Consider the following 26,650-nt stretch of genomic DNA (forward strand, 5'->3'; position numbering starts at 1 on the left):
AAGCAGCTAAGATGAGGTGATAATTTGTAGGACTTGTAATATATGAATATATCAGTATCATATACCGATGACAGACAAAACGTAGTACATAGCGTATAAAGGTAGCGCCGTTAAGCTGACACCCCCCGACCACAACCAAAAAGAGCAATCTGTAACACGTAACGTGTGCGTGCGTGCGACGCTCGGGACGAGCCGAGTGGAGGGTTCGTTGATTGATTTTTTGATGGCGGCCAGGTCACTCGACTGATTCACACCGCCTTTTCGAATTCCCAGCCACAGAACCCCCGCTTCTTTCCTCTTCTTCTTCGTTCCCCCCTCCTCTCTTTCTTTTCCTTTCCTTTCCTCTCTCCCTTTGTCCCCGTCACCCGCTGTCATATACTTGCATTTCGTCCGTTTAGCTGACGTTTGTTTGGCTATTTGGACGGTTAGTGCTGGCTTGCGACGAACAACGACGAGACCGGATTCGAATCCACCCCCTTACCCTACCCTACACACCGTTGAAGGAGGAAAGCCCTATACTGTATAGGCGACTGCAAGATACAACAACCCACACGCTCGTTCAACCCAACTCAGCTTCGGCTCAACAAGTCGAATTTATCTATAGGCTAGCATTTTTGCTGCCGTCCTTGGCTTTACAGCTGTACCATACATTACAACTCGTGCAATTCGGATTATTTCGAGGAGGGAGTGAAGTGTAGAATTTGAAGCAAGAAATAAAAGAAAAAGAAAACAACAAAATGCGACTTTCGTTCAACGCGCTGCTCTCGGCGCTGCTGCTCGTCGCGTCCATCCGCGTCCATGTACACGCGGCACACTCGTCCAGTGTGAATTCGCATGCGAGGAGGAGTTTGTCTTTGGAAGGGAGGGAGTTGGAGGTGGAGGGGGAATTGGTGGAGAGAGCAGGACCGCTTTTGCCTGTTGACATTGCAGGCTTGAATATCCCGGGTATCATCGGTGCGTGTCCGCCCTCCTTTGCATCACTTCACTGCTCCTTCGTTATCGTTGGGCGTAGGCTGATGTGTGTTGTGTAGGCCCTCCTGATTCTGGCAACGACGGCGGTGACAACGGCGACGGCGACGGCAACCAGTCGTCGGCTAATGCCTCCGCTTCCGGCGCCGCCCAGAGTGCGACCCCATCAAACTCTGCACCCGCCCCTTCCGCTTCCGACAACAACTCGAACGTTGGCAACGGATCTCAAGCGTCGTCGTCCGCTGCTGCGGACGCGTCCTCCGCCACACCCCCACCCGCCGCGTCGAGTACGCCTAGTGCTAGTGCTAGTGGGAATGGAGGAGGGCTGCTAGGTGGACTAGGGAGTGCGGCGAGTAATGTGGTAGGTGGGCTCACGAGTGCCCTGGGGGATGTGACGAGCGTGTTGGCGCCGACGAGTGTCACGCCCCCTCCCTCCTCCTCCTCTTCCTCTAGTGATTCAGCATCTGCATCGGCTTCAAGCGATGATAGCTCATCGTCTGCGACACCACCCCCCAGCGACTCGGCAACGCTCACCGCCCCGCCTGCATCCACGTCCACGTCTACGCCGGGAAATATACTGTCGAGCATATTGAATCCCGTTACGAGTGTCCTCTCGAGCGTGGTGGATCCGGTGACGAGTGTCCTATCGAGTGTGGTGGATCCGGTGACGAGTGTGGTGTCAGGTTCGTTGTCCGCCTCCTCTGCTTCTTTTACGATTTCTTCTTCTTTTCCTTCTCCTTCGTTGTCGAGTTTGAGTTTGAGCTCTGTTCCTGCCCCGACTACGACTCCTAGCCCTACGGAGACCGTGGACCCGGACCCTGTATCGTCGATCCTGTCGAGCGTCGCGAGTGGTGTGGTATCGCTTACGAGTGTATTGGACCCGAGCACTTTTTCTCCTACTTTTTCTGTTTCGTCCACAGTGGATGTTCCTTCTTCTACACCGGATGTTTCGTCCACCCCGGATGTCTCTTCTTCTACACCGGATGTCTCTTCTTCTTCTTCGTCCACCCCGGACTTTCCTTCTTCTACACCGGCGCCAGCGAGCAGCACGAGCACACCCGTGAACCCCATTTCAACTATAATTTCTATTCTATCCAGTATTGTGCTCCCGCCTGACTCTGCTTCTTCTTCTTTCCCGCTGTCGTCTGCGGCGTCTACAGATGTTACGAGTGTGCCGGTTTCGGTGTCGGTGCCTGTTTCGGTGTCGGTGCCGGTTTCGGTGTCGGTGACGAGTGTTCCGCCTGATTCGACGACGGTGCCTCCGGATTCGACGACGGTGCCTCCGGATTCGACGACGGTTCCCCCGCCTGATTCGACGACGCTCCCGCCGCCTGTGAGTGGTAGCGACAGTTCAGTCCCGTCAAGCACGACCCCTCCGCCTATCACGACGGTCTCTGTACCCCTCTCGTCAACATCAATCATCATCTCCTTCCCTAGCGGCTCGCAGAGCGCTAGTGCGAGCCAGAGCGGGGACCTCTCAGCGAGTGGCAGTGCGAGTGCGAGTGTATCGGATGGGGGCGATGCGAGTAGTACGACGGACGCGCCGTTCACGATTATAACGAGTATTTCGGTTGACCCTGCGCTCTCGTTCGTCCTCACTGAATCGTCACTTGCGCTTGCGTCGTCGACGCCTACACCGACCCAACCAAGCACAACGCTTACGGATCCAGACCAAGTCACATCCACCCTCGATCCACTTTTAACCACAGCACCCAACGGGCAGACGACTCTAGCCCAAGCGCCCCTGCCCACGGATATGCCGGGGAGGATTTTACCAGCGGATGCGATGAACACGGCCAATGAGGATTTGGCTGGGTTCACGCTTGTTAGTATATTGTTTGATAGTGATTTGAATTGGAACTTTGTGGTGAATAGTCGGATTTCGAGTAGTCAGATTTTTGCGTATGTGCCTGTGTTGATTAATGCGGCTGTTGGGGTTTCGGGTGAGTGGTTTGGTTTTTTCTCTCCTCCTCCTATTCGCTTTTTTCGCTCATCCTCCATCCTCTCCCTCTCCCTCCCTTTCCCGCTGTCCATGGCCCGTGTAACTGACACCCCCCGTTCTTTCACAGGCGACCAAATCAAAACGTGGGCACTCCAAGTCTACGTCCCAACAACCTACCACTCCGCCGCAGACCTCGCAGAACTCGGTACAATGTGGCTAGGCTACATACCCACGCAATACGTCAACGACCTCGCAGCGCAAATCAAAGCGCGCACGTCCCCCTTTTACACGGGTGTAGCGGACAACGTCGCGCGTGCGCTCGCCCAGCGCGTCAACTCGGGGTTCAGCATTTTGTCGGTCGCGGCGGATGCGGGTGTGGGCAGTCCGGATGGGGCGGGGCTTGGTGCCGGGGTGGGTGCGGGTGCGGGGAGTGTGGTGGGGAGTACGGGGGCTAGTGCGGGTGGTGATCGGAGTAGGCAGGACGCGATTATAGGTGTTGTCAGTGCGCTTGGAGCCATCGCGCTCCTTGTCCTTGTCTTCCTCGTGTACCGCAGCCTCAAGCGCCGCCGCCAGCTCGCGCACCGCCGATTATCCGATCCACCCATGGTCGGAAATCCGGGTGTGAGGCAGGATGGGGTTGTTAGGGAGTTTGATGAGGATAGTATTGGTGGGCAGAGGAGACGCAGCTTTTATTTTGCGGAGGATAGTTTGAGGGGGTATCAGGGTGAGCGGGGGGAGGAGGGTGGGTATCAGTATAGTGCCCAGCATGCTGGAGGAGGGGGAGGGGGAGGAGGACAGCAGCAGATGAGCCAGAGGAGGAATGTGGTTCCGAGTGCGATTTCGGCGCCGATTTTGAGGGAGAATACGATGAATTGGTAGGGGTGGGAAGTGTTCGCATTTTTAATGTCAACTGCGACCTTGCGACCTTGACAATGACCTTGACCCCCCCCCCCCCCCGTCCTTGCTCTCGCACTCAGTACTCACCCCCTCACCCTCGTCCTTGCCCCCGTCCTTGCTCTCGCCCTCGCCCGCGACCTGGACCCGCCGTCCTCGACCTTCTCCTTCGACTTGACCCTTGCTCAGCGCCCAACGTCAATGTTAACCTTGACCCATCCCTCAAATTTTAAACCTGATCCCTTAAAGCCGATCCCTCGACCCCTCTCGGTCTGCTTCTTTTCTTTTTTATATTTTTGTGGTTTTGGATTGGATTATGGATTCGATTGATCGATCGATTGCTACATTGCTTGTTTCTTCATTGCTTTTTTCTTCACTGCTTCTGCTTCGGTTTTCAACTTGATTATTCCACTTATTTCATAAACCGCCTTTGTTGTTGCTTTTTACTTCACTGCGCTGCACTGCACTTCGCTTTACCCTTACACTGATATCTGATATCTGACACTGATATCTGATATCTGATATCGTATGTCTTATGTGGATGATGATGATCGTTGCTTTTTTATTATCCTTGATATCCCGTTTTACCCTTTTTTTCCTACTTCCTACTTCCTACTACTTACTACCTTCTACCTTCTACCTTTCTCCAGCTCAACTAAGCTCAACCTAGCTCCTTCGGTTGCTTTTACCTTGACCTTTACCTTTACATTGTGCTTTTTTCTGCTTTTTACACATTTTTACGTCCCTTTTTTTTTTTCTTCTTTACCTTTGTTGGCTGGTTGGTATATAGTATATAAAGTATTTATGTATGCTGCTGCTGCGGTGGCGGCGGCGGTCGCAAGACTCGACGTCTCCGTGTTTCTCAAGGCTTCAGTTTAGGACTTCAGGATTTTAGGATTTTAGGATTTTGAAGGTCCGAATGCGAATGCGAATGCAGATACGAGGTATTGGCGTCGTTGTCCTTGTGGGTGGTACACCCCACTTCTTGCTACGCTTTTACTTCCGCTTCCAATTCCCCTTCTGTTGTTTGTGTTTCGGCGTTATGCGTTTTGCCATTTTTTTGGATACCAGTTTCTGGGGAAGGGGAGGATGTTGTTGTTAGGCATAGCGTTCAAACATTCAAATGCACAAACGTTTAAAACTTCAAATGTTTATACTTGTTTTAGTGGGCCACCGCGGAGCGTGGCGTGACGAGTCTTTACGACTCAGCGTCACGCTTTGTAATAATATAATATATATATAATATAATATAAATAATAAATATAATTACAAATCTCGAAATCATTCCCGCGCGCCCGTTTGGGTAACTGAAGAAGCGCGGCGCAATGGCGGCTATCGACTTCTTAGAAGTCGATGGGCTGCCATGAAGTGGTGGGGGTCAAACAGACCCGCCCATCTTCCTCTTTCTTCCCAACCCCCACCATCTCCAACACCTCCCAGCAGTATTCGGCCCACCTCGTGCTAAAAAAAAACCAAAAAAATGACGAAAAATTCGGACGGATCGGCATTGACGGCAGGTATGTGCCGAATCTATTTTTATCCGCTGTTTTATTTTATTCATTGTGTTTTGTGTGTTTTGCGCTGTGCAGGCAAAACACTTGCGCGCGTATTCGTTAAAGGTGAGTAGTGGCCTGTTTTCAACCGTTATTAACTCACCTATCGCTTTTAGACGGCGTCACGGACGTATATCGTCCGTATTCTCTGATTTTTTGCATTTGTTGAAGGTTTTGGCCGCACGCGAGCCAGAAGCATCCTCAGTTGTACCAGATAGTTTCAGATTGTGTTTCGTCTTTATGGATTGCGCATGAAGCGCATACATTTCGGAGGCGACAGTTTCGGTCATTCCAAAATGGGCAATGGAAGAGCATACGATATAAGACTTCTTCTTCTCACAAACACATTTGAAGATGATGCATCTTTGGCATCAAATGGGATTCATGCCCTTGCACTCTTTGCTGACGTTGGTACAACCCATGCAAGTTGGTAACGGATTGTCTCGCAAGGCGATGAGATAGGGAGAGTCGTTTGATAACGATTATTGCACAAATTCAATATAATCCTTTGCAGAGACATTGGTAAATGTCGTATTATCGATGGGGGAATGGTCATTAGCTGATTGTAACATGGAGCTGTCCATTCTGAATTGTTTGAGAGATACGAAGAAAGTGAAAAGTGAAAGAAAGGAAATGAAACATCATGATGAAAAAAAAAACACAACTTTAGGGCAAGTGTATCTGTTCAAGTTTATATGACAGGTGCATAACTAAGGAGTTTATATGACAGCTGCAAAACTAAGGAAATGTTATTTTGTGTATGGCATGAATATGAATAGAGATCTTAAAGCTGGATAGCATGAGCATCAAATAGACGCTGAGTTAAGCAAGTTCATAAACAGGATGACCGTGGGAATATCCTGCGTACACTGTACGCAGGATATTCCCACGGGGGCAGCACGTCACCCCTGTGTCCAATTTGATTTTATATTATGTTGACGTCACCAATACATTATGGTCCAACCACCTCAAAACCATTTGAAACGGCACAGAATAACAGAATTTGAATGCCATAGATAGTAAAACAAACTTTGATTGTTTTATGTAGAATTAAAAGCGAAGAGTAGGTACATATTTGCAACCCACTCTCTAGTCAACAGTTGGACTGGACAGCAAAAATCCCCACTGTGCATAGTTGAACAATTTAAAATGATTTCCACCGGTAGCAGGTTGTGCGATGTGAATCATATGGGACATAATGACCAACGAACCATAGGGTATTTCATTCCACAAAGGAAGATATAAATCTCTGTCTTCCAGCATCTCCTTGGTGAAAGTCTTCTCAGGAAAATCCTTCAACAAAGTACGCAAATCATAAATTGGAACTGCCGCGACGTATTAAACTTGGCAATAAATAACGGGATAAACTGAGGACTCACATTTTTTGCCGTAAGCCAACATTGTGGCTTTTTTCTTGGGCTGAGGAGTCGTCTTAAGCGATACCGCCGGTGCGGTTGTAAAAAGCGACTTAGGAAGTGTCTGCGCGGTAGAGCTCATTTGTTCATCTGCTGTGTGCGGTAGTCAGGAATGTCACATAGCCAAATAGAATTATAGTACTTACCACTTTTGTCGTTCGGTTTGTTCTTGGTGGTAAATTGTATCGCGTTGTAGTAGGAAGGGACCTCTAACTTTGGTTGATGGGTTACCATCCTGATGACAGCCAAAGCCCGGTCCCACCAATATGCCATTGGAACCCCTTGGACGTAATGGCCTCCCCATGTCAATCGAGGATTCATTTCATGAAGAAACAAGGATATTGTCACAATTGGAGTTAGGCACTGTAACGGCTCTTCAGATGTGTTTCGAAGTTCGTAACATTGTCCCCACATGGACTGTGACTTCAATAGCAAAGGGCTAACGCGACCAAGATTGATGAAACATTCCTCAATGGAAAAGTTGAGGAAGGATGCAAGAAAACTACCATTGGGAGATATATCACGAAGGATGGCAAATAATGATACATAAGTGACTTACGTGGAGAAAAAATTCGCGCCATGCCACTGTTGTAATTGACTGAAGCCCACCAGCCCATGAACTTGAGTGGTGTCGACGTTGCTAAAGGTCTCTATTTGCCTGCACTATCTGTCAATATGTGTGCTGTGTCACATATAATTTGAGGTTTACCTGAGGTGTGGAAGGTTTTTGTAACATCCTTTCACTTCGAGTTTGGGATCTTTAGTAATTCCAACCAAAACCTCGCACGCAAATGGCAAAGCCCTGAATGATATACAAATGTATGTATAAGCTCATGTCACAAAATAAATGAGAACACGTACGCTGATTGAACATGATTGAGATCGGAGTTGTATACCAAAAGAGCAGGATTTCGGAGGCTACGTGGTCCCAGGGCGGGTGGCACAACACCGGGAGCCGGAATAGCGGCACTGGTGACAACAGGAGCAATAGTGCTGGCTGTAACGGGGGTGGACACCACAACAGTGTCATTGTCAGTAGCAACAGAAACAGTTCCCGCCTTGGGTGCCTGAGTATCAGGGTTTCTCCAGTTTCCCCTCTTTATCTTCACAGAATTATCTTATCATTTCATTATCTTATCAATTATCTGATTAGATAGTTTATTTCTTTCATCACAGCCTTCTTACTCCACTTCTTTTTAGTAAATTCTATATGATTCCTAGTCTTACTCATTCTTTTTCTATATGATGCCACTTTTATTCTTTAACCTTCCTTTATGATGTAATGTAGGGAATATTCTAGAATAGCTGTAGAGTATAAATACTGGACATGTAGGTAGCTGTAGCTTCAGCTTCAATCTTTTAGGATATCCACTATCATTGGTGTGATCTCTTAGAACCATTGAGTCTCTCTCACTTTCTTATTCTCTCTTTGCTCTCTTACTCTCCCTCTGCTCTCTCTCTCTCTCTTTTGCTTGATCTTTGTTGGTGGCCTTGTCACACTAATTATAGTGTTGCCCTGACACTAAGACTTCTTCGCAATCTTGGAACAAGGTGTCAACACTTTGCAGGTATTTTTTGAAGGAGATTTGCTTTCAGGGATTGAAAAAGGAGTTCTAATATCGACAATAGAAAGAGCATTCATCCTAGAGGACGGAGTTTCTGCAGCGGCCTTGCGGGCTGATTGCCTGGCAGGAGTAGCAGGAGTTTCGCCGGCTTTCTTCTTGGGGGTGGCCCTCTTCGTCGAAGAAGGCGTAGGCGGAGGTTCCGTGCGCATATGTTTGGTACTGCACCGCTAGGGTCAACAAAAACCAAAGTTCAAATCAAATTAATTGTAACGTACGGAGACCTATCTGCAACCAGAGTTGCGGGTGTCGCTGGCAATTGTGACCCACTGAGATTAAAAAAAAAAACCAGCCATATCAGTACGACTTAAAAATCCGTATAACTGATGAACAACATACTGCGTAGGAAACTCAGGTGTAGGGGTAGACTCCCTCGGCCTTTTGATCTTGCGAGATTTCTGGAGAGTTGGGGCGGAAGTAAAGACACTAGAAACAATACAGTGAGAGAAAAACTACCAATAAGTGAGTAAAAGACTCACTCGTCGATGGGAGGTATGGGGACGCTAATGATGTCCAATCAATAATTGACCAGACAGTGAAGATGATAACATACTTTTTAATTGGCTCCTCAATGTCCTCTCCTTTGTCAGTAAGAATACCTTCTTGCTCTTCAAGATTGTTCAAGTCATCTTCAACATCTTCGTCGCCTTTGTCTTCCTCCTCGTATTCTTCGTTCTCAAGTGCGTCTTCATCATCTTCAATAAAGTCTTCAAGGTCTTCGGAGTCACCGCCTTGCTCCTCTTCATCTTCGTCGTTGTCGTTGTCGTTGTGGTCATCATCATCATCATTCTTGTCACACAGCTCACCGTCTGTAACCACCTCTTCTGCATCAGACGCCCCTTCATATTCCTTATCAGCTTTGACCGCGTTGACCACGCCGCTGCGGAAACTCCTTGGCAAAGCCTAATATAGAAATTCATTAGAAACGAAACGTAATTTCCCAAAGGAAAAACGTACATGGGGTTTCTATAAAAAGTGCGAATATTATTTAAGAAAATAGGTTTAGAGCGCAAAACAATCTATAAAACAAAAAAAACGTACCCAGGCCTAAAATTCGTTTCACTGACAGTCACATGGGCCTTCTTGGGCTGTATAGGAGGGACTTTGGATGAAGAGGGCTGTTGAGCAACAACATTGGATGTAGGTTTACTAAAAGCACACAATGGTCAACAACAGACTTATAGCAAGACGAATAAAAACACTGTACGTTGTTTTTTTTTTTGGGGCAGCTCTCTTAACCTGGGCGTCCATGTCAGCAGTTTTTCTAAGGAGAAAAACAAAGATAAAGGTAAGTTAAATTTGGGAACAAAATAACAGAGGTACATACTTGACAATCTTCGCCGCAGCAACTCGTTTGTTGGCGACCTTTCGAGCAGGGGGCGCTGCACTAACAGGAGGGATAGCAAGAGCTGGGAACGGAAGTCAAACTGCCAAAGCAGCAGTATCAGCGTTCTTTTTAGCTTTAGGAGGCATTTAAGGATGAAGTCTTAGGGAAAGTCGAAGCGTGGATGACAAGGACAAGAAGAGGGATAACAGAGAATATATGCCAAATCAATTGGCTTGGACGTAGATAACGATTAGGGCCATCGAATCTTTCAGACGCAAAGTAAACAGGAGAGTAGGAAGAAATTTGACCTAGCAGAAACCTTGGAATTCTCAAAGGAATGACCAATCAATTTTAGTGATCACTTGAAGAGAATATCCAAAGACCATGGTGTGAATGATCATACCAAAAAAGATAAAAATGAAGATCCATAAGAACAGGGGGCATAAATGAAGAACAGCAAGAACAGGAGGGGCAGGCATACATTATAATATATCAAGTGCAATTTGATTGAGCACGATACAGAAGTACTTTGACACCCTTGGAACGTCATTAACAATGGACAAGAACTACGACATAAACACCGCGAGTGAGTTTTCCTTTCATTCTTCATGCGTACAAAAGCTGATTAAGATTCAGAACTTAAACTTGAAGAAATAGTGAACAAACGACGATTGAACCCCAGCCACGTTCAATTATACGACGCAGATGTAAGGAATTCAATTGCTAAGCTTCAAAAACTTGCTAACGACTCATGTAGATACAGAAGTATGAAATCACCGAATTCTTGACGCCCAAATCATGGAGGATGTCCGACTTTGACATGGATATTGGTGCAATGGACGAAGTGATATTCAGACTCCAAGGCATAGTTAGCAACAAGATGCTACCACCAATGGCAAAGCCTGCTTCATATGTCCACTCCATTGAGGTGAATTAATTACAAATGAGGACTTAACACTGTTTACAGCCGCAACAGAATGGTCAAGCAACGACCATATTTATGTACCGCCATTGCTATCACGGGACTTAGAGACATTGCATTCAATAAGGCAATGGAAAAGCTAGAAGAAGTTTTTCTCTGTTTTGCAAACAATTTTCCCGCGGACAGCGTCAGCGGCTATGACCCAGTTCTTCACAAAGACACGGGTTTCAACATTTTCCATGCGCATAGCCAATATTTCACAAAGGTATCCGCATATCAAGATGAATCTGACAACATAGGTTTTCATCCCCTGGTCGATCCTGATAACGTGTTGGCATCCATGGCAGGGGACGGTTTCATCCACGCAATCGATAACAAGGTACAGTTTCTTTGTCGGGAGATACTTCCTGACAGAACAGCCAGGTATGTTTAGGAAATACCAACAATGCATCACAACCAAACTAACATCATGTTGCAACAGATATTATCCTTATAATCCTGCCTCCATACGAATTGGAGACATTGTCGAGATCAGTGTTGCCTTTGTTGCATTTCCTGCCCAAGGAAACAAGTACAAATTCGTTGTCGCTCTTCGCGGAATACTTGTCTTGGACCAGGAGGCAAGAGAGGTAAGCAATGTTACGTTGAACAGTCTCATAGCCATTCATAACTTCCAACAGAAAGCTAATATTCTCAGAATGTGGTCGCGCTATACTCCAGCAAAAAAACAGGTTGCTGTTTTGTGTAGGACAAAGAGGCAGCTATACAAAGGTCAGATTGACATTGAAGACACGCAACAGAGGATGGCATGTATGCGCTTAAACAAGGACACAGTCCACAATAGCAATACTATGTCCCAAGATTAATACATACATAGTACATAGAAAGACAAGGATATTATAAATGTGCTAAACGAACAATCAATCCATTTGCAAGAACATTGTGAATAACAAGGAATAATTTGTCAAGTCATTTTCATGACAGAAATTATCTGAAGGTGTTAGTTGGCACCCCGTGGGAGAATCCTGCGTACACTGTACGCAGAATATTCCCACACTTGGCTGAATATCGGCGAGGAAGTCCGTGGGAGAATCCTGCGTACACTGTACACAGGATATTCCCACACTCGGCTAAATATCGGGAGAGGTTGACTGTGGGAATATCCTGCGTACAGTGTACGCAGGATTCTCCCATGCTCATCCGCAAGTCAAACTTACAAATTAAGACGGAAAGAATGAGGACAAGAACACAAGTTTATTTCGAACAAAAATTTGATTAAGGATGGAAGAAATTACAAATATCCATTCCACAAGAGGCTCTGTGGTCAAGGGCAATGCAACCAAAAAATATCTGCCTTTCTGGATAGCAAATACAAAACAGTCGCATGTACACAGTCATCTTTTTGTCTATATTACAGGAATTAAATTGACGAATGCTAAAACTAAAGAGCACACACCTTATACCCTTTTCCCAGGATTTGATAGCTTTTTTGACGCGCTTGTGTAATTGGTAAACATCCGCCGCTGTGTAGTGAAAATCCAATGCAATACCGCTGATGCGACGGACACCAAAATGCAAACAATTGAATTCATCGAGCAACAATGCCCATGAATTAGCTTCAATAAAGGAAGTCTGATTTGCTTTGGGTAAAAGAGGCAAAGAATAAACCCAACAATGCCTGTCGCCAACCCGTCTAATCCCAGGAGAGAACAACTCTGGACAAGGATCGTAATGCAGCTCAACGAGAACATGACCACGAGATGAACTATACCCAACATTTAAGTTGTCCCTGATAGACTGTATCCTGCTTCGGATATGGCAGTCCATTTTCAAAGCTTGCAATAGAATGGAAAGAACAAATTTCAAGCCACGGGAATGATATTTTGCAAGAAATTTTTGCGCGCGCTTGAGGTCGGCAGGAGGTTGCAACAGAGAGACTTGATGTCCAAAGGTAGCATTTGGATACAAGCTGTACACCTTCTCAAAGGTAACAAAATTCATGACGCCGGCTGCAGTAGAACAAAATTGAAGTTAACATTGTTTTGACACATGACATTGGGGACATACTGCTATAATACCCCAAAATGCACTCTACCACCAATTGACAAGTCGTAATCAGTTGGACAAAAGAACCTTGGCGCCATAGGTTAACGACCACTCCGGTGGTATTGTAATGTTGATGAAGAGGATGTTCCTGAAGGACGATTTTTTCCATTTTCAAAATTTGTTCCACCGTGGCGTTGTCCGGATATTTGGGATGCGGCATGATGGTAAATCCAATGGACATCATCCAGGAAAGAATGGGAAGAGCATATCTGTGCTCAACATACATGTCCATGTTACCCGGAATCCATGTATTAGCACGATTGATAAAATGCAAAACGGTGGAATCTGAAATAACTAGGCCAGTCTTGAACTGGAGAAGACAAAACGGCAAATGTTCATTGGGTTTGAAGATAGGAGCAAATAAATTTTTGGGACGGAAGGCGCGGCACATATAGCCCAAAACGCGGTTGTTTAGCTTCTTGCAAGTCCAAGAGAAACGGTAGAGGGTTTTCAGATCCATCTGATCCATGTACACATCATCCATGGGAGGCGGAAAGACTCTAAAAAATAAGTAATAACCAAATGAGATAAAACAGTGAACATACTGTTGGAAACGGGGGGATAACGCGGAAGCCATGGGTAAAACAGTGCAGAGGAAAGTGCATTGTTTATATTACGTCAATAAATATATTAACCGTAAGCCGATAGACACCCGACGTAGGGGAAGAACAAATTGGTATGCGTGAGAAACGATCATGAATCAGAAAATCAAATTCAAATAGTACAGAACGCCCAAAACCCAAGAACGTGTAATTATTGAACGTGTGTGCCTGCACAGTTCTATTTCCAACCTTTCAGACCCATAGTTCAAAGAGTGCATTTGTTCCATCTCTAAGTATTAGTACAATATATAAGCACGTCGGCTAGACGGTTCTACATGGTTTTAAAAATTAAACAACAACGCAAAAAAGTGAATTGAGTAGGACTATTGTTGTAATTAATTTTATGGAAACGCACATTTACATTGCGATCAAAACAAATCAAAAACAAACTTTAAAGTAACCAATGGTAAAAAGAAGTCGTAGAATGAATTGGAAAGGGGTTGCTTAGGAGGTCCGGTGACCGCTTAAGGAAAATACCGATACCGGTAATGATATTGATTGCATCAATAATATTTTGATGGGGACAATTGGCGAGGACATTTTTGCTCGCTGGGTTGTGGGGATAAAAGAACTCATCTTTACTTATGTAAAGACTCATAATACACATGCACATTGTGCTTTCCACTTTCTACTTCCTTTCAGCTGCATCTGCGTTTTTAGATTTTATTGGTTTCACTTTCTATGTTTTATACTATGTTCAGGTTATATGAGTATATATTGTCTTTCTCCTTTCTTGATTCTTGATATGGCTGGCCGGGACTGACTGACTGTCAATGACCAGTGCTTGGTTTTGTGTCCCATGGCTGTCATACCGTGTCAGTGCCAAGTTTCAAGTTTTAAGTGCCTTTGCTTGTGCTCGCTAAACATTTTTTTTGTTTTCTCTCAGTCATTTATTTTTCTTGTCATACATACATCGTATATATAGTATGTAGAAGGAACTGGTAAATATATTAACACAGCTTTTTTAATTCCCTCAGATCTGTCTGTTTATTGACTCTTGAGTATTGAAGCATGAGTGCTTGTGTTTTGACTGGCTGAATCTTTCAATATCTGATATAAAATTGTGCTGTACTAATACTGTACATCTGACATTACTAGCAAAAAGTCCAAAAACATCCTTAACTATTAGGACCTGCTTTTCCCTATTGCTATTATACTTATCATATATTAACAATATGCCATGAATTTGTTTGTCTCACAATGGGTCTTTCTCCGAATTCCTCCATTTTGGTGCTACAACCATTTCCATTACTCTCCGTCTTATTTAATCGACTATTTATTTCTATGTCTTCAGTTTTCATCATTAACTGCCTACCCTACCACTGCTCTCATATCAATATCATTCTGCAATGTCTTCCCTTATGATTCACGGCTTTTTTGCCCTTGCAAAGGGTCGTCACGCTTCGTCTTCCCGCCCTGGCGGTGAAGATCGAAGTTTGTGATTGGTTATAAACTATATGTAATCCAACAAACACAAACCCCAGGGAAAGAGTGGTCCAGACTGGATAGGACAAAACCTTCTCCTAAGTTTCTTAAGGGAGGACGCTGCCTAGGATTTAAGTAGATTAGGATGGTGTGGATTGTGAAGGGTAACGAAAGCGAAATAGTAAGAAGAGGATAACCGGGTCGTCTGGGTACGATAGTAAATAAGCCTTCCGAAAATGGGATGGAACCGTGGAATTGGATGGCGGGTGTATATGGAAAGCGTGAAGAAGATGCGTAGAATGCGTATGAGAAATCAATAAATGTGAATCTTAGAGGGGTTGTCTGAAGTGAGTGGGGAACGTTCCGAGGGGAGATGAGAAGATGACTAGGGGTTGGAATGTCGTTAACGGGCTGAATCTTGGAGAATGGTGAAAGTGTCTTTAAATTGACAATCTTTCTGAAGCTTGGAATGAAGCTATACGTCGCAGGAGTATTCACTGAATCGAGGATGAAAGACTAAGTCTGTCTCGAATAAAATCGCTCCAGATGAGTTGACGGAGGGAAAGAATGTCTTGAATTCACTCCTAACGGCGATGGTTGGAAGGTGTAGAAGGAGTAGGAGCGGTGACGGATTGAATGGAGGAGAGGAAGTAGGGAAGTACTGGAGGTCTGAATAGAAGTTGGATATTCAATGCTGAGAAAAAGAGGCGTTGGATGAGGAGGATGACTGGTCTCGGATGAAATCCTCTCTTAATGGAAAGCGAGATGACTTTGGATGAATGGAAGTAAACTTGGTCTCGACGGAGGGTGGAACTGATGACTGAATTGGACTTGGGTTTGGACTTGGCTTGAACTTGAGCTTGGAATTGAAATGAATCGATGTGGATTGACTTGAAATTGACTTGACTTGGATGAAAATTGACTTGCTTTGAAGAAAGTGGGGACTGGGTGTAACTTTCCTGTCATTTCATGTAATTCTACTACAGCTTTTATACTAAAAGCTACGTGAACGAAATACCAATCTGAGCTACTGAAAACCGAGTCATATACTGTACAAAGTGTCAAGAATGAGGCTACGCAAGTGTAACAATAAGCAAGAATAATAAGACATGTCAATATCGACACGACAACAGACAAGAAATGAATAGGAAGAGTAAGAAAGAAGTGTATGACGAAGGTGAATGGTAATACAGATTAGATAAAAGAAGCAAGGATGAGTTAGAAAGCATAGAAGATTGGTAAGACAAAGACAATAAAAGCGCAACAGACAATAGAAAAGATATAAATAAACACAAAAGGATGAGTAAGACAAACCAAAAATAAGTTGGAATGAGTAATCCGCAGCCTGACGCTGAGTAAGACTATTGAATTGATAAAAATAAAGTTGACAGTCCGGCTGTGCAAGGCAGTGTAGAAAGCTGTGCAGTTTGATGGTTGACTGATCCGTCGCATAGCCTTGATGATCCAACGAAGTGACATGATCCGGAATAACGTGGCTCCCATGTGACAAGTGTTGATAAGATAAGATGTGTGGATGACTTATGGAAAGAATGACTGCTTGGGTTGAGGGCGTCGTGTGTAGATCCAAAATGAACATCTCATCTCCAATCAGGATTGGGGTATGATATCCGTCCCAAACTTGAGAAATCAACCGTCCCCGGTTGCGGAAGGAAGGGGGGGATAGATTAGAAATCATCCATATCGTCGCTCCATGTGTCTTCATCTTCCTCACTCTCGTGTCCAAGTTCTCTGATCATCCGGTCTAGCTGAGGTCGAGGAATGACTGAACCGTCTCATGGAAAATAGCGAAGAAGTCGGAAAGCAGCTACACCTTGAGCCAGTTGCGTACTATTAAGTTCTCTAAGCACATATGATCCTCCTCGTGTCTGTCGTACAACTTCGTAAGGTCCAAGATATCGTGGCTTGTGCTTGCGATTCATCTCCTTCTCAACTTGACTGTTCCTAACGAGGACTAGATCACCAAACTTGAAGCTTTCTTGTCGAAGACGTCGAGCAAATTGTCGTTCAAAAGTAGCTTTGGATTGAAGTCGTGATTGTTTCAGAACGTCGGCTATGTTGGCTAAGTCTTCATCTCGTTTCATGAGTTGTCGAACACGGAGAGCTAGGAGATCTTTGGAACTCATTCCTTGTCGGAATCCATCAACTAGAAATGTGGCTTCAAGGAGATCAAATGGAAGAACAGGATGAACACCATGCATGACGTAGAAAGGGGAATGTCTAGTAGAGCGTCGAGTGATGCATTTGTCAGAGAAGAGTGTGTGATGAACATACTGTGGCCAGTCTAGAGGTTGGTCACCGCAAGCTTTGAGAATGGATTCACGGAAGTCAATGTGACCACGTTCAATAGATCCATTGGCTTTAGAGTTGTAAGGAGAAATGCGAACTTGAGGAATGCCGTACTTTTCCATCAAAAGACTGAAAGCGCCAGAGACTTCTACTCCATTGTCCGTGCGTACAATAGCAATAGCACCATATCGGCATATGACTTCTTCCCAAAAGAAAGTAGCCAGCTCTTCGGAACGTAAAGACTTGAGGGCACGTCCTTCAGGTGCACATGATAAGTCGTCTCGGGCTAGGACTACGTATCGGAAGCGTCCAGATTTGGGCATGTACATGACGTCGACATTGATGATAGTGAAGATAGTTGGGGGAGCTGTGATAGTGATAGGAACTTCGCTTTTCTTGGTGGATCTGATCTGACATTCATGGCAAGTAGCGAGATGATGCTTGATATCCTGAAAAAGAAATGGCCAGAAAAACCGAATGCGAATAACTCCAAACACACCATATACTCCTCGATGTCCGAGTTCTTCATGAGCTTGAGTAAGAATGAGACGTCGCTTGTCTGGATCTAGAATAACCAAGAGTGGAGGTCTTCCTTGTCGTCGTCGATAGAGTTGATCATCTTTGAGATAGTACTGAGTAGCGCGAGCAAGGAATCGTCGTCGGGACTGCAAATTGGGAAAAGGGGGTATAGTTTGGTCTGTAAGAAATTGAAGAATTTGTCGAAGTGTCCGTTCTTGAGAAGAAGAAGAAGCAATAAAAGAAGGAAGCGAGATAGAGTCATACAATGGCATAGAAGAGGGAGTAAAAAGAAAAGTAGGGAAAAATTTGACCGTATTAAGAAGAGCAATATTGTCGAGCCAGTCATCGTCTTCTTGAGGTTCTTCTAACTCTTCAGAAGTTGGTTGTTGCCTTGAAAGTCCATCAGGTCCACGATGATTACCGGCCTTTACATGGATGAGCTTGAAGTCAAAGAGAAGAATGCCTTGTATCCATCGATTCATACTAGCACTAGGCTGCAAGTCAGGCTGATTGAGCATGCCTTTGATATACTTGGCGTCGACTTCAACGTAGAGGTTCTTGACTCCAATAAGATAGAGGCGGAATTCTCGAAGAGCACGGAAAAGACCATATAACTCAAGCTTGGGCTGACTGTATCGTGCTTCTCGTGGATTAAGTGAGATAGAACCATAGCGGACAGGTCGTCGGATGCCTCCTTTGTCAAGTTGATAGAGAATGATACCAATAGCAATGTGAGAAGTGTCCACGGCAAGAATAACTGGGCGATCGGATGAATAGTCAATAGAAGTGAGAACAGGAGGATTGGAAATGATTTCTTTGAGAGTTTGGAAAGAGTCTTCTCGTTGTTGGGTCCAGACAAAGGGTTTGTCCTTACGATAGAGTTCTGTGAGTGGTCGGACAAGGGCTGAGTAATTTCTGATCCAAACACGCATTGTTCCGCATAGACCTAGAAAGGATCGGATGTCGTGCACAGACTTTGGTCGTGGCCAATCAGTGACTTTTTGTACCTTGCTCTGATCGGGTAGTCGTCCATCCGGAGTGCATAACTGTCCAAGGATAAGAACTTCAGGCTGAGCGAGCTGAGTCTTTGGTCCAGAAAATGTAGCACCAGCACATCCCATGCGGTGCATAACTCGATGAACATCTTGAGCGTGTTCCCAGACAAATCGTTGTATTCCTGGATTTTCTGGAAGTGTTTCTGGATTGCCGTCCTCGTCTAAGTACTGTGTTGGAGGGCCTTTGATAGGAACATCGTCGATAAAGACATTGGCTACGTGAGGGATCTCGTCACAAAGGATAAAGGTGGTACAGGCTTGAAATTCCGCTACTGCATTCGTATATCCCATAGGCATTGAAGTAAGTCGAAGAGGTCCAATAGGCGACTGGAATGTGGTAAGATCTCGGCTTATAGGATGGATTTTGCGTGCGTCATATCCCCAATATAAGTCAAAGACCGTGTAAATAGAATGACCAGCAAAGGGAACCACAAAGTCGTCAAGAACTGGAGGAACTCCTGCATCGCGATAGGAAATAGAGTTAAGAATCTGCAGATCATGAACTAGACGGATAGCACCAGATGTCTTCTTCTTGACCCAGAAAATTGGAGAGCGATACGGAGCTTGGCTTGGTTCGTATACTCCAGCGTCTATCTTTTCACGTAAGAGACTGATAACTTGATCCTTGATGCCGGGTGGAATAGGAATATTTCGGACTACCCAGGGCTCGTGATCCTCAACAGGAAAGATGTATGGAGAGAAGTATTCTTCAGAAAATGTTCCACGTTCGGACTGATGAAAAGCGAGTGAGTGTTCATTGAGTTTAAGAATATGAAGGAAAAGCTTTTCTTCTTCCGGCCATAGGAATTTGTTGGCGTTAATGTTCATTGATTGTATGCGTTCAAGAGTGAGTCTGGTTGTTGGTGTAAAGGCAGGGGGATGGAGCGGGAGAGGTGGGAGAGATAATAAGGGATCAACAGGAATTTGTTGTATAACTTTGGCCGATTCTGGAGTAACCCGATTTATAGGTCTAACTTTCCGATCAACTTGTTTATAGGCAGTATTGGCAGAAGAGGGGGAAAGAATAGGTGATATGAATTGATTCATGGAGGCTCGGAAGGTTGATAGTGTTGATCCTGACGCGGCAGTGAATACAAAACCAATTGTAGGAGAGCTTGACGACCTTGCCGAATTAGTTTGGTTGACGGTGGGTTTAGCAGTAATATCTGAATTGAGTGACCATGATCTCGCATAAATGCTTTGATCTATCCGAAATTTCTGTAGGTCTTGACCCATCAGAGGTAATGGAGTGGTCATCCTTCTTATCTTGTCCGTAAGCTTGATTTTTCGCTCTTTGTGGATAAGATGAAGCCCTTCCCGATTCTGTAGGAGTTCGAGGTGTATTGGAGGCGTGATGGTGGTGTATATTGGAGATAGAGATTCCGTATAGCATTCCTTTGGGAGGTTGCGTGTGTTTCTCCAAGAACTCTGCAATAGGTGACCTGAGGATTTGTTTGCGGACTGAAGTGGTGAAGCGGGGGTGGAACAAATAAATAAAAGGGAGGAATAAATAAAGGTTAGTTTAACGACTTTTCGGTCGACGTACATACAAATGGATAAAGTGGAAAGAAAATGGAAATAAAAGGTAAAGGAAAAGGTTGTATGGCGTGGAGTTGCCATTGAGAGTGTGAATGTGAGGAAAAGGCGCATAAAAGAAAAGTGGAGGCATTCAAGAACTCGTTGCACAAATGAAAAATCTACATAAGTGTCCGTAAAATGGAAAAGAGAAACGCAAAATGTGGAAATAAAATGGGAGGTGGGATAAAGGCATAACAATGAGGAAGAAGAAACACCAGCAACAGCAAAGGTGACAAAGAAAAATTGAGGGGATCGGAGAACAAAGAGAGGGCGTTGAGGAAGCAAGCTGATGTCCATGCACCGTCCAGATAGTCAGTACAATGTGTTGGCGTCCAAGGGATGTTCTTCTGTGTTGTCGATACCAAAGGGACTTTCTTCTCCATACTGATAGTACCATTCGTTTCCATCATTCATATTTGAAGCTCGTGATTCGTGCATTGTGCTGGTTATGGGAAAAGGTAAAAGGGAAGAATTGTGGTCGACCTCTTTGCCATTTTGGGCTATTCGTAGCTCTTCTTCATCCTCGTTTAATGGCTCCTTCGGACTGTCGTGGGCTACTCGCAGAGGATGTACCAAAGCTTTCGGGCCTCGATGATGCTCGTCTACATTTGCGGTGACCGTCGATGATACACGTGTTTCTTGGTGAATCATAATCGAAAGAGGTGTCTCTGGAAGAGCAGAACTTCGGGAATGAGGTTGGGGAATAGGAGAAGCGTTTTGAGAGCGAATGGATTGGGGAATAAAATGAGTCCAGGATGCTGAGTGACGTTGGCCCATTGGATAGGCACTGACTGAAGCAGAGTGGTTAGATTGAGACGAGATACCAGTGCGACTGAAGTGTAGAATAGTTGGAGTCGTCGTCAAGTTTATATGGCTGTCTCTCTGCAGATAAACATAATGGACAAAGGCCGTTCCTGTTCGGTCAGAAACAACACGAGTAGGAGAAGAATAAGTGGCGTCGTATAGAATCCAGTCTTCAAAGCGCAAGTGGGGGTTGAGCATTCCCATAGCCGTAAGGTGAGTATTGTCAGAAGAGAATTGAATAGCTTCTACTTCGGGTGAGCTCAATTGTTCCATTTCTGGATCATCATCAGCTGGTTCTTCTTCATGTGGGTCGTTATTGTCTGAAGTGTGGGATTTGATGGACGGATTGACAGATGGTGATGGTGGCTGTTCTATTTGTGGGGCCTCATGTGTGGAATCGTAAGGTGGTGTGGAAATATGACCATAATGGGCTGTCGCATTGAATTGAGAAGTTCCCGAGTCATCTTGATACATTGAGTCATAATCGGAAGCGTAGAGACCGTGAGAGGAGTCCTGAGTCGAGTCATGTTTGCAGTTGGAGTCAGAGAAAGAGGGTGCATCTTGTGAAGTGGATAAGTCCTCATTTGGGTTAGCAGATTCGTCCCGATTCAGAGATTGTTGCCTAGTAAGGATAGATAACTCGATCATAGAAGGGGTAGGTGATGGATAGCAAAGGTCATCCAATAATTCACCGGGTTCTAGATCTTCTTCAATTTCACCTTCTTCGGCATCCGGATTAGCTAAGGAGAGGTTGTTGTGTGCTAACATTGTGTGGGGGGTCTTGTCGTAAATGGTATCCGTGAAGTAACGCCGGTCGTGCTGAGTATCAGGTGTCACAAGGAATTTCTGCTCACGTGTAGGATCTTTGACGTCATAGAAGGCAATGAAGGTCCCTTCGGGTTGTTCTAGAATGTCCACATAGTTGTCACGGGTCCATGGACGTCCTAAGAGTATATCAAACTGGACTTTGTCGGATACATAGCAATGAGCACGCGTCCTGACTGTACCAATATCAAGTTGAACATTTCCAACGAATCCAAGCATGTGGGATTTGCCGCCATGAATATCGACCATAACAATAGTATTCCGGCTGTCCATCGGCAACTTGACAATCTTCTTCCAAGCCTGTTCGCTTAGAATATTCTGCGTAGATCCACTGTCAATCAAGGCATTGAGTTCGTGACCATTACACATTAATGTGATTCGAAGAAGGGGCTCGTGAGCGCGAAGGGATTCGACTGAATTGGTCTCGTGCATGTATTGAACAGGTACGTCCTTTTTGGCACTGCGAATGATGTCTAGAACTTCCTTATCGGAAAGCTTTAAGTTGCCGTTTGCCAATGAAGCTTTGAATTCGTCGACAGTAAGGGTCTTGCCTTTGATGCTGTTGATAAAAAGGGTCCTAAGGTCCTTTGAAACTCCAAGTAACTCGCCGAACGTCGCATTAACGGGTTGATTAAGGCATCGTCTGAGAATGGCCATAGTGTCAACAGTTTGGGATATGTCAGAGACATGTTTCTGAGGGGCTGCACGTGGCTTGGTAACTGATTTGCCTCGTTCTAGACTAGGAGTGACATCTTCCATGATTTGATCATCATCGGCCGGATCAAAAACCTCGTGTCGTTGTGCAGTCTCGGGATGTTCCGTTGGATTTGCCCTAATCGGGACATTGGGTTGAGCTTGTTTGACAGGAATTGATGGATTCATTTCGGCAGAAGGTTGATTAATTGACGGGATTGGGACAGGTTGAATGGAAGTGGAGCTAGGCACGTTGTTCGGCAATCCAGAGTTAGCCGGACGTTTAAGAATAGATGGGATCTGAGAAGAATCCTTAGCTTTACTCATTTCCGCTCGCTTTCCTTTGAGATACGCGGGTTCCGGAGGTACTACAGCGTCCATGACCTGTTTGCGTGCAGCACGTGTTTGCTTTTCAGTTGGGATTCGATTACCAGGACCTGCCAGCGTAAACTCAAACTCGTCTTCTCCATCCCAGGTTCCAATGTCGTCCTCTTCTTCTTCTGCAACCATGGCTCTGTAGTTCTTGAACATCTGACCATAATATGCTTCGGATACGGCTATGCTTGTGGTAGCGACTTGAGGAGGAGGAGGAGGAGGAGGCTGTTATTGACGAAGGACTGCTTGTGCGATTGACTCTCCATTCTGGCGAATAATGCGGGATCCATCAGGAAAGACAACTCGATTGCTACTGTCTCTGGAGATGAGCTTGCGGTTTGTAAGATCAATGAGCGTTGGGCAGTTGTTGATTCCATGGCCTTGTTGATGGCAACCATAGCAGATGATCTCGGATGCGGACTGACGTGGTGCTCGTGGTGCTGGAGGTGCTGTCTGACTTGCGATTGGGACTGGCTGAGCTGGCTGTGCACTTGGATTCATAATGGCCGGAGCAATGAGCATGTTAGCAAGAGCGGGTTCCAACTTGATGGCACAAAGATAGTAAATGGCGTACGAAGAATCATGGATGGTGAGATTTGACATCTGCTTGATCAAGTTCTCCACTTCGTCGTCCTTGTGTGCTTGCTTCTCTTCCTTGTCTAGATCCTGAAAGATGCGCTTGGTCTCTTCCGGGGGATTGTATGGACGTTCACGGGCATCGCGTGTCTCAATGTTAGGAAACATCTCCTGTAAGTACTTCTTGATCTCGTCAAAGACTGATGAGCGCTCTGGATACGAATCCTTTGGAGGAATAAGAGACGTGAAGGGGCGTGCAGAAGGATTGTCAAAGATTCCAACGTCAAAGCGGTCTCGTTTAAAGATGATTTCAACTGCCTTGGTGACGTCTTCAATGGAAAAAGGTGAGGAGAGATCAATATGAGGATTAAAAACCATGATCTTGCTTTTGAGCGCAGGTCGGAGGGATTCATTGATTCCTAGCCAGAAGTATTGATTGTATTCCGTCTTGGATATCTTGTTGTTGTTGAGAAGCCAACCAGCAATGCGAATGTATTGCTTCTGATACTCGCGGAAGTCATCAAGAGAGCGCATAGAGAGATTGGAGTGTTGGAAAGCGTAAGCACGAAGAGTACTCAACGTGAACTTCTGCGTCGTCCTAGCATGGTCAAAGATCTTGAGCATATCAGTCTTGAGTCGTTCCCATTGCTTGGCATGGTGGCTGGGTAAACCTTCAATGATTTCTCTGCTCTCTTGGTTGCAGCATTGAACCATGTATCGTACTTTGTCATCGTCGAGAGTGACATTGTACTGATCAAAAATGCGGTCGCAGTGATCCAAGAAGTTCTTGACGTCAACGTAAGATCCAGTGAATTTTGGAGCAGCACTAGATTTAGGAACGGGCATATCGACAGGAGTACGTTGGATGATGGTAGTAGCCATAGTGGGAGTAGAGGATGGAAGCGGATTGCCAGAATCAGTCATAGCGTAAACCAGTTACAGAGTCAGAAAGTGTTGCCTAGAATTATTGCCTAGAGTTGCCTAGAGTTGCCTAGAGAATAGACCAGCGAAGCGAAATAACCTGTAAAGAAAAAGAGTCGAAATGGATGGAATGGAAGTGATAAAGTGGTAGATTGCTGTGTTCCTAATACAAAATCCTAATTAACCCTCCCTCGCGGTGGGCTCCAGATGAAGATCGAAGTTTGTGATTGGTTATAAACTATATGTAATCCAACAAACACAAACCCCAGGGAAAGAGTGGTCCAGACTGGATAGGACAAAACCTTCTCCTAAGTTTCTTAAGGGAGGACGCTGCCTAGGATTTAAGTAGATTAGGATGGTGTGGATTGTGAAGGGTAACAAAAGCGAAATAGTAAAAAGAGGATAACCGGGTCGTCTGGGTACGATAGTAAATAAGCCTTCCGAAAATGGGATGGAACTGTGGAATTGGATGGCGGGTGTATATGGAAAGCGTGAAGAAGATGCGTAGAATGCGTATGAGAAATCAATAAATGTGAATCTTAGAGGGGTTGTCTGAAGTGAGTGGGGAACGTTCCGAGGGGAGATGAGAAGATGACTAGGGGTTGGAATGTCGTTAACGGGCTGAATCTTGGAGAATGGTGAAAGTGTCTTTAAATTGACAATCTTTCTGAAGCTTGGAATGAAGCTATACGTCGCAGGAGTATTCACTGAATCGAGGATGAAAGACTAAGTCTGTCTCGAATAAAATCGCTCCAGATGAGTTGACGGAGGGAAAGAATGTCTTGAATTCACTCCTAACGGCGATGGTTGGAAGGTGTAGAAGGAGTAGGAGCGGTGACGGATTGAATGGAGGAGAGGAAGTAGGGAAGTACTGGAGGTCTGAATAGAAGTTGGATATTCAATGCTGAGAAAAAGAGGCGTTGGATGAGGAGGATGACTGGTCTCGGATGAAATCCTCTCTTAATGGAAAGCGAGATGACTTTGGATGAATGGAAGTAAACTTGGTCTCGACGGAGGGTGGAACTGATGACTGAATTGGACTTGGGTTTGGACTTGGCTTGAACTTGAGCTTGGAATTGAAATGAATCGATGTGGATTGACTTGAAATTGACTTGACTTGGATGAAAATTGACTTGCTTTGAAGAAAGTGGGGACTGGGTGTAACTTTCCTGTCATTTCGTGTAATTCTACTACAGCTTTTATACTAAAAGCTACGTGAACGAAATACCAATCTGAGCTACTGAAAACCGAGTCATATACTGTACAAAGTGTCAAGAATGAGGCTACGCAAGTGTAACAATAAGCAAGAATAATAAGACATGTCAATATCGACACGACAACAGACAAGAAATGAATAGGAAGAGTAAGAAAGAAGTGTATGACGAAGGTGAATGGTAATACAGATTAGATAAAAGAAGCAAGGATGAGTCAGAAAGCATAGAAGATTGGTAAGACAAAGACAATAAAAGCGCAACAGACAATAGAAAAGATATAAATAAACACAAAAGGATGAGTAAGACAAACCAAAAATAAGTTGGAATGAGTAATCCGCAGCCTGACGCTGAGTAAGACCATTGAATTGATAAAAATAGAGTTGACAGTCCGGCTGTGCAAGGCAGTGTAGAAAGCTGTGCAGTTTGATGGTTGACTGATCCGTCGCATAGCCTTGATGATCCAACGAAGTGACATGATCCGGAATAACGTGGCTCCCATGTGACAAGTGTTGATAAGATAAGATGTGTGGATGACTTATGGAAAGAATGACTGCTTGGGTTGAGGGCGTCGTGTGTAGATCCAAAATGAACATCTCATCTCCAATCAGGATTGGGGTATGATAGCGGTAAAACCACAAACCACATTTACTATGCAACTACTATTCAATGTTCAAATGGATCTCAATCACTCGCCGCAGAATTACGCATGTTTGCCTCTCCTTCTCATCCCTACCTCCCAGACAACACCATTGTATTCACAGTTTCCAAAGTTTGCTTTCTAAAGGATATTGCTCTTTTGGATGCCATTGTGATGTTTCCTTTCCCTGGCAATCCTTCCGACAACGACTATGAAGATGCACTGCCTGATTGCTATTTCCCTTTTATCCATGGTGTTGGCCATGTTGCTTCTTTGGGTATTCCATTGCCGGCCTTGCAAATGAATACTTTTACTCTCACCTTTTCCGAGTACGTTTGTGACACTTCTAGGAATACGGGACTGTGGTAA

General features: G+C 44.9%; 5 protein-coding genes across 5 annotated transcripts; 2 read left to right on the forward strand and 3 right to left on the reverse strand.

Moving 5' to 3' along the window:
* Positions 1-737: 737 nt before the first annotated feature.
* Positions 738-3,790, forward strand: JR316_0006723 (uncharacterized protein; the record flags this gene model as incomplete). The annotated part of the gene is made up of 2 exons (XM_047892469.1): positions 738-954; positions 1,032-3,790. The coding sequence occupies 2 exons, from the start codon at positions 738-740 to the stop codon at positions 3,788-3,790; spliced, it is 2,976 nt and encodes a 991-aa protein (XP_047747751.1).
* A 2,657-nt stretch (positions 3,791-6,447) lies between these two features.
* Positions 6,448-10,646, reverse strand: JR316_0006724 (uncharacterized protein; the record flags this gene model as incomplete). Its single annotated transcript, XM_047892470.1, has 16 exons — positions 6,448-6,683; positions 6,738-6,866; positions 6,920-7,275; positions 7,333-7,431; positions 7,483-7,575; positions 7,635-7,742; positions 8,333-8,557; positions 8,614-8,664; positions 8,735-8,821; positions 8,875-8,898; positions 8,949-9,287; positions 9,353-9,361; positions 9,437-9,544; positions 9,603-9,659; positions 9,723-9,804; positions 10,484-10,646. The coding sequence occupies 16 exons, from the start codon at positions 10,644-10,646 to the stop codon at positions 6,448-6,450; spliced, it is 2,166 nt and encodes a 721-aa protein (XP_047747752.1).
* A 53-nt stretch (positions 10,647-10,699) lies between these two features.
* Positions 10,700-11,425, forward strand: JR316_0006725 (uncharacterized protein; the record flags this gene model as incomplete). The annotated part of the gene is made up of 3 exons (XM_047892471.1): positions 10,700-11,067; positions 11,126-11,273; positions 11,393-11,425. The coding sequence occupies 3 exons, from the start codon at positions 10,700-10,702 to the stop codon at positions 11,423-11,425; spliced, it is 549 nt and encodes a 182-aa protein (XP_047747753.1).
* A 37-nt stretch (positions 11,426-11,462) lies between these two features.
* Positions 11,463-12,645, reverse strand: JR316_0006726 (uncharacterized protein; the record flags this gene model as incomplete). The annotated part of the gene is made up of 2 exons (XM_047892472.1): positions 11,463-11,493; positions 12,101-12,645. 2 exons carry the CDS (start codon positions 12,643-12,645, stop codon positions 11,463-11,465), a joined length of 576 nt encoding a protein of 191 aa, XP_047747754.1.
* A 7,903-nt stretch (positions 12,646-20,548) lies between these two features.
* Positions 20,549-24,391, reverse strand: JR316_0006727 (uncharacterized protein; the record flags this gene model as incomplete). The annotated part of the gene is given in 2 exon segments (XM_047892473.1): positions 20,549-23,158; positions 23,177-24,391. The coding sequence occupies 2 exon segments, from the start codon at positions 24,389-24,391 to the stop codon at positions 20,549-20,551; spliced, it is 3,825 nt and encodes a 1,274-aa protein (XP_047747755.1).
* Positions 24,392-26,650: the final 2,259 nt, after the last annotated feature.

Source organism: Psilocybe cubensis, chromosome 6 (assembly GCF_017499595.1).
Source record: "Psilocybe cubensis strain MGC-MH-2018 chromosome 6, whole genome shotgun sequence".
In the NCBI taxonomy this organism is placed as follows: domain Eukaryota; kingdom Fungi; phylum Basidiomycota; class Agaricomycetes; order Agaricales; family Agrocybaceae; genus Psilocybe; species Psilocybe cubensis.